This window comes from Colletotrichum spaethianum (genome assembly GCF_022836535.1).
Source record: "Colletotrichum spaethianum MAFF 239500 DNA, contig20, whole genome shotgun sequence".
NCBI classification, from domain to species: Eukaryota; Fungi; Ascomycota; class Sordariomycetes; order Glomerellales; family Glomerellaceae; genus Colletotrichum; species Colletotrichum spaethianum.
Window position 1 is genome coordinate 523,494 of NW_026054790.1, and position 7,732 is coordinate 531,225.

At 47.3% G+C, this 7,732-nt stretch overlaps 2 protein-coding genes across 2 annotated transcripts; one reads left to right on the forward strand and one right to left on the reverse strand.

Annotated features, from left to right (window-relative positions):
- Positions 1-36: 36 nt before the first annotated feature.
- Positions 37-1,989, forward strand: ColSpa_07852 (lactose permease; the record flags this gene model as incomplete). The annotated part of the gene is made up of 5 exons (XM_049274064.1): positions 37-247; positions 310-717; positions 781-1,179; positions 1,353-1,690; positions 1,720-1,989. 5 exons carry the CDS (start codon positions 37-39, stop codon positions 1,987-1,989), a joined length of 1,626 nt encoding a protein of 541 aa, XP_049130021.1.
- A 643-nt stretch (positions 1,990-2,632) lies between these two features.
- ColSpa_07853 (gibberellin cluster GA4 desaturase) lies at positions 2,633-3,641 on the reverse strand (the record flags this gene model as incomplete). Its single annotated transcript, XM_049274065.1, has 3 exons — positions 2,633-2,641; positions 2,725-3,235; positions 3,361-3,641. The coding sequence occupies 3 exons, from the start codon at positions 3,639-3,641 to the stop codon at positions 2,633-2,635; spliced, it is 801 nt and encodes a 266-aa protein (XP_049130022.1).
- Positions 3,642-7,732: the final 4,091 nt, after the last annotated feature.

The following is a 7,732-nucleotide window of genomic DNA, read 5'->3' on the forward strand; positions in this document are numbered from 1 at the left end:
TAGTTAGGTTCTAGGATCAACCCAGCTGCTCTCGTCATGGAGAAGCCCACTTCGGCCACAGAGTATCACATCGAGGCGTCGACCTCCGCTTTCGACAACGATAATAGCGAAAAACCAACCAACCGCCAAAGAAAGCAAGTCAACGTTCAGTCTGTTGCGCTCGCGGATGCTATAGCCAAGGATCAACCTAATTACAAGTCATTGAGCCAGCTCAAACTGTATGCCATGATGGCACTCTGCGTTCTGAGTATGTGCCGCGAGATACACTGTACCTTCAATGGAGAACCCAGCTAATCATTCATAATGCAGACGGCGTGATGAACGGCTATGATGGATCAGTTATGAGCGCCATCAACGCCATGGACCCTTTCCAGGACCGCTTCAAGATCGGCACGACCGGCGAGTTGAACGGTGCTGTGTTTTCCATTTACACCGTCGGCAACATTGTCGGCAGTTTGGCTTGCGGTTACTTCATGGACCGATGGGGCCGTCGTGCCTGCATGTTCTCCGGTGCCTCTTCAATCATCATCGGGTCCGTCCTTCAGGCCAGCAGCTATCAGCTTCCCCAGTTTTTTGTTGGTCGCTTTGTCGTCGGTGTTGGAACTCCCATGTGCGCAACTTCTGCACCCGTGTTTCTTGTCGAGATGGCCTACCCTACCTGGCGAGGACTGGCTGGTGGGCTATACAATGTTCTTGGTTGGTATATCGGCGCGAATGGTAAGTCCCACTTCAAGCCCAGCATGTTTCCCCTCAACGCTTTCTACGACTGAACTCTCCTAGTCGCTGCATGGACCTGTTACGGCACCAATTTCATTCCTAATGATTGGGCGTGGCGCATCCCCTACATTGTGCAGCTCACTCCAGCCACCATTGTCGTTTCCGTAGTCTGGTTTCTCCCAGAGAGCCCTCGCTGGCTCTGGTCGCAGGGGCAGAAAGAGAGAGCAACAGCCATCTTAACTAAGTACCACGGCAATGGTAACCCTCATTCGGCTCTCGTTAAACTAGAGCTTGATGAAATCCAGGACTCTCTAGCGGCAGAGCTTGAACTAAAGAATGGCCATTGGAACTACAAGGCCCTCGTCGATAACAGACCTAATCTGTATCGGATGTGGCTTATCATGCTCGTAGCCGTGATGGCTATGTTCATCGGTGGCAGCGTCATTTCTTACTATGTATTGTGTTCATTTCTCTTCAAACCTTAAACCATCTGAACGACTCAGTGGCTGACTTATCCCAGTTACCGGGTACTTTCTTGCCTCTAATTATACTTCCAAAACATTCCTTTCTATCCGTCTAGCTAACTGTTGCTATAATCCAATTATTATTGGGTAGTATGACTAACTTCTTGATAGTTATGGTTAAGGGTGTCGGTATCACTGACTCGAGCCGTCAGCTGCTCATTAACGGACTCAATACGGTCACATCCTTCATCGCCGGTATCTTTGGGTCGTTCTTTGTCGACAAAGTTGGCCGACGTCCTCTATTCCTATGGGGCACTCTACTTACCGGCTTGGTATACGTACCAATCAACGTGCTGGCGGCGAGGGCCGAGCAGTTCGATAAGAATGGAGGCACTATACCTACAGCGCAGTCATATGCGTTTATTGCCATGGTATTCATGTACGGTATCTTCTGGTCCTTTTGCTGGACCCCACTACAGGCTTTGTATCCGGCCGAGATTCTTAACAACGTGATCCGCGCCAAGGGTATGGGGCCAAGGGCTTTATCTCTGGCGTTGCCAGCTTCATCAACACCTACGGAACTTCTGTCGCCCTCAAGCACATCGGCTGGAAGACATACACCATCTTTCTGGTTCTGCACTTTGTTCATCTCGGCTTGATGTACATGTACTGTGTGGAGACGAAGGAGCGGACCTTGGAAGAGCTCGAAGAGATTTTCAACGATCCCAAGCCGGTCAAGAGAAGCTTGCAAAAGACTTGGGTTGTCATTGACGACGGTCTGGGAGTAAAGATCAAGGACGCTACTTGATGATTGGGTGGTTTTCAACGGTGTTACTACGGTTTTACCTTGAGACCCAAGGTCATACTTAATCAACTAGGCGCTAGGTTGATGGCAGTCCATGATGAATTTGAAGCGCTCGAACCAGGAAATGTTTCAATAGATTCCGAGTTCCCCGAGGTTGATCTTGGTTAGGAGGACTCAGAAGCGTCGTTCGCTAAGAAGCACTACTATGCTGAAATTTGTAGATTTCTCCTTCCAACAACATACCTTGAACCTTGAACCCCCGGATATCATTCCGAAGACAGGCGCACATTTAAAAGGACTCGTAAGAGAGCGATGAATTAGACAGGTGTCTTCCAATGTCAATGGGACTCAGCCTTTTGAACCCTTGCGCTTAAATCACTTGTCATGAGTATTTGGAGATCCGGCCATTTGTGTACTGTCGCAAAAACGACGCCGCTAATTGCGGTCAGCAATTAACGCCTCATATCTATTGTCACATGTACTTTTTGTAGACTCTCATTATTCAAGTTGAGATTCGTGTCAGGAAAATAGACAAAAAAGTCATGATCCAACTTCTGGGCCCACGAGGAAGGAAGTGAAGGTGTCCAGGATGATGCGCTAAACTAGTCAACCCACTGAATGTAACAGCAAACGAAATGAGTACTGATTACGTGGTCTGAGCCAGTCTGGATAGAAGTACGTAACTTACTATCTCTAATTACAGTATGATGGTAGTTAGTAAACAACAAACAGTCTCACCTCTATGCTCTCTCTTGGCTCCTTCGGCATCTGCCCCGGCAACGTAAACGAAGTATGAGCCACCACTTGAGCACCATTAGAATCATGCTGCAGAAATAGCAAAACCTCCTCGGTTGTCTGATCGGCCATGAACCACCAATCATGACTCCTGCCTGCATCTTGGGGCTTTTGCAACCAGTAGCCCTCAACACCGGGCCCGACCTCGGGCTGCGGAACGATCAAGTAATCTTTCCACGCCATTGACGCTGTGTTAGCCACGGCCACAGGGCTCTTTCGCACCGTTCTCAGTGGCCTCCATGCATTGACCATTTGCCAGTGCTTTCCGTTGTTATGCACGTCGGCGTGCATGTCTGGGCAGTCCCAGCTCATAAGAATGGGAGCGAATTCACTGGTCACGTCGACGTGTGGTCTTCGGGCCGGGCAGCGATGCTTGCGGGTATAAGCCATCCCGTCCTCATAGCTAACGTTGCGGACCACATGATGGAAAGCTTTTACTTCAGACGCACCAAGCCTGTCAAGCGAAAAAGAAATCTTGTCAGCACTGCATTATATCGAGCTTACGCACACACGAGTGCACATCCAGTCTTGAAGTGATTGCGTGGTTCTTTGTCAAGAGGGAAGTTAGCCAGAACGTACTGTTCTTTCACCAGCTTTTCAAGCTCCGGAAAGTATGATTTTTTCACTTGCTCTTCGTCCAAGTAATCGATATCTGGAGGCCTGCCTAACCGCGCATATTGGAATCCAGTCGTGGATATTGAAAACTTTTGATCAGCTACCCGTGCATTGCGGACTTCTGCTAGCTGCACATCTAGAAAACCGGCGTCATGGGAGAACATTTGCGCATGGTTCGGGATTTGCCCGTCATGGTTTCGTTTGACGTAGGGGATTTCCGTGGTTATTGCATCGTGCGCGGCCATTTTGTCTTCAGGCGGCCTGTTTTGACGGGCAGAAGAAAATGACTTGTGAGAAGTTATGGAAATGTTAAGTTTGTAACTATATGACAGAAAGTTTTCTAGAACAGCCGCCGGAACGAGCTTGGAAGCACAAGACAGAGTGAGATGTTATTTACTGTACAGCGTGATTCATATTTACCACAACTAATCTATGCGCGAGTCAAATAGAAAGCTTGGCATGAACCTTAATTAAGTAAAGCCTCCACAAACGGTATTTGTATAATACAGCGGGGGACGTATAGAAAAGCTAGGGCCATTGTCAGATGGCATGGCCGACGTAGGCCTGAGTAAAAGGACCCTGTGGCAGTAGTTAAGAATGCAGGTGCACAATCAGCCTAGTTGTTGTCCCAAACACCGTTTCAAGTGTAAGAAGCTTTGAGGCTGTATTTAGAAGATTCTCAGTCAAACATGATTAGTCATTACAAACATTTGTATCTTAAACAAAACAATAAGCATTTGACTTTGTTACGCGCCCCATGCTACCCAAACCAACCTTTTCTCAACTCTAACTTCCTGGACTAATGAGCTTGCCAATGAGGGTACTTGTATACTGGGTCTTTCGGCCTTCCACGCCTTGTAAAACACCTATGATCCAAGATTTAAGGGTCGCATTCTAGCCTGCTGTTCTTAGGACTCAGGTAGAGAAAAGCTTATCAGACCCACGATGTAGGGCTTTCCAAATGCGGGCAAGCTTCGCAGTTAATCTCAAGGTCTGAGCGGGGAGTAGCTTGTTTATCTTATGGGGTAGAGCCACTTTTTCTGATTAATTATTAGCTTGCAATTTGCTACTGATTCATGTGATAGCATGGGCATATGTAAGATTACAGATTACAGCAACACTGTTCTATTCTTCAGTTTCCTGCAAAGATATCTTGTTCTCGCCGCCCCCCCGACCGGGCCAACCTTTGGACAGGGAAGCTCCTGCCGTACCTGAATCGTAAGTGGCACAACTTCCAATTTGGTGAAGCCGTTCGAATGATAATAGCGCATGTCTTAGGGAAGGCGTTGGTCGCATTCTCTTATTTCCTGTATGCTCTTTGAGGATTTATCAGCGCGTTGTATTGACAGATTTAAGAGAATAATGCAAGGCATTTCGTAATGATGATAGTGTGCTGTTGTGTTCTGGTTCTGAAACAGCGCGAAAACGACCCCGGTAACAACATTCGGAATTTCCTTTTTCACCTTTGGAACTGAGCTGTCGTCGCTTTAGCCTGATCTTGGCTAAGCTAGCTTGATCCGAGAGTGAGCCGGCTTGAGTCCGCCTGAGCCCAGGATATACTAGCTAAGCGGCGTCTATCCGTCTTTGGTGGTGACTATAATGTCTGCTCCATTATCAACAAACAGCTTGAGCACCTCGCGGTAGCCTCCGTATGAGGCTGCACTCGATGGCGTCTATCCACAAATGTGCTCAAGCCTCAAGTTACGCTCGATTTGAAGCACCAACTTGTCCATCATAAAATGACCATTCAATGTTGCCGCATAGAGCGACGCTCCTTCAAGATCACGATATTTGATGTCTGTTCTGGCTTCAAGGTACATTCTTATCATTCTTTGGCTTCTCTTTCCGCATGACACTTCAAGCGCTGCTCCTCCCAAATTCGACTTTGTATTCAAATGGTGCTTCTAGTGTTGTACAAAATAGCGTACCACCGCGCCAACTCCAAATGAGAACCCTAATATAGCGGGCTTGCTAACATAATCGTTTGTGTTGCCTCTGGGCTCAAATGCTCACTATCGACAGTCACCACTGTATCCAGGACTCCCAACTTAAGACTGGCAGTTAAATGAGGCGTTAACTGCCCCCTTTGGTGCCTAATTCTTTGTGTTGCTCAGGTTAGTACATATGTTAACAACAATACTTCGCAGTATATTCCCTAAACGATATCCTGATTCGATCTTTTCCATCGGGAAGTGAACCATCCCAGACTTGTTCGAAATCGCTGTAGCGGAGACATAGCTTCGTAAGCGAGACACTGTCGATTACCTTGTTGGAGATGAGCAAGCTTTCGTTGGCGAACAAGGCCGCCCCTCCCCCCTCAAGTCATGATCCTGCAGAGCAGGTACTGCTTAATTGGATAATGGTCTAGGTGTATCTTCCTCAATTCAGCAGAATGCTTTCCTTCAGAGCGTCCATTAAGCAGTAATACCATTCGCTTTCTGTTCCACAGTGTACCATGAAGATCCGCCTGAAGCAAAGTGATGTAGAGGCCCTGGATCCCCTAACGCATTGTTTCACAATACTGTGGTTTCACCAGTCCTTGTCGGCTCGACCCCGCAGCAGAGGTTTCTGGCGTCTTCCTGCACTCGATGGCATACAAGGGTTAAGAGAATTGCATTGCATCGCAACATAGGGAGTTAGTGGAAGGTGGAAGAAGGCTTGAATCATAGTTTGACAGCTTTAGCATGGAATGCATCAGTTTGTATTACTTTATCTCATGGGTCATACAACTGAGTAGCTAATGCCATCTCTAAGACATGAGCCAAGCAACAACTAGAATCAACAGATTTGGGGCTGGAGGAAGACATTCATGCACCTCTGTGCTCGTCGAACGAAAACTTCTACATCCTCCCGCTGGTCTTGTACGGAAACCTCTCTGGGGCCGACATTTAGATAGGAGACGCCGGCCTGACTAATCCAAGTCAGATGCTGAGAGAAGCTTCTAAGAAGAAGCGTATCGGAAAATGAGTTGACGTGCTGGGCAATAACACTTTCGTACAGGTAGGGTTGACTTCCGAGAATTTCGATCACTGCGTCTCGTATATCTGGGTCTTGATGCTCAAGCTGTGTTGCTACTGCTTGGAGAATCTCTTTGGACAAGTTTGATTGACCCTTGAGAACGCTGATCGCCGCTTCTTTTACATACGAGTCTTGATGCTTGATCCTTGCTACTACGAATTGGACAATCTCTTCAGATAGGGCTGATTGACCCTTGAGGACGTTGATAGCTCCTTGTCGTATTGACCAATTTTGATTTTCAAGCTGTTCCACTACTAGTTGTAGTATCTGTTCAGAGAGGTCTAATTGACCCTCAAGAACATCAAATGCCGCTTTTTGTATATAGGATTCTTGATTCTCAAGATGTGCTGCTACTGGTTGGAGGACCGGTTTAGACAGGCCTGAATGACCTTTGAGGATGTTGACAGCTGCTTGTCTTACATAAGACTCTTCATCCTTAAGCTATGCTGCTACTGATTGGAGTATCTCTTTGGACAGGTCTGATCGACCGCCGATGATTTCAATCGCAGCCTCTCGTACATCGGAATCCTTGTGCTTAAGCCGTGCCGCTATTGATCGAAGCATCTCTTCGGATAGGGCCGATTGCTTGATAACGTTGACCGTCGCTTGTCTTACGTAGGATTCGTGATCTTCATGATGTACCACTACTGTTCGTAGCATCTGCTCAGACAGATCTGATTGACCCTCTAGAACGTTAATTGCCGCCCATCGAACATCTGAGTCTTGATGCTTGAGCCGTGTCGCTACTGATTGAAGAACCTCTTCGGACAGGTCCGATTGGCCCCTGAGAATGTTGACAGCTCCTTGTTGTACATACCACTCTTTATCATCAAGCCTTGCTGTAACTGATTGGACCATCTCCTCGGGTAGGTGTGATTGAACCTCAAGAATGTTGACCGCTGCTTGTCTTGTATACGAGTCTTTATCCTTAAGCCATGCTGCTACTGATTTGAGCGTATCTCCAGGCAGGTTTGATTGACCCCCAAAAACGCTAACCGCAGCTTGTCGTATGTGCCACTCTTGATCTTGATAAATAGGTTGTGTTGCTATTGATTGGAGCATTTCTTCAGACAGATCCGATGGGCCCTTAAGGATGTTGACTGCTGCCGATTGTGCATCTGAATCCTAATTGAGCTGTGCCGGTAACAATCGGAGCACCTCTTTGTATAGGTATGATTGACCCTTGAGAACTTCGGCTGCTGCCTGTTGTACATACCATTCCTGATCCTCAAGCCGTAGAGCTATTGATTGCAGTATCTCTTCAGATAGGTATGATTGGCCCTTGAGGACGTTGACTGCCGCGTGTCGTACATAAGAG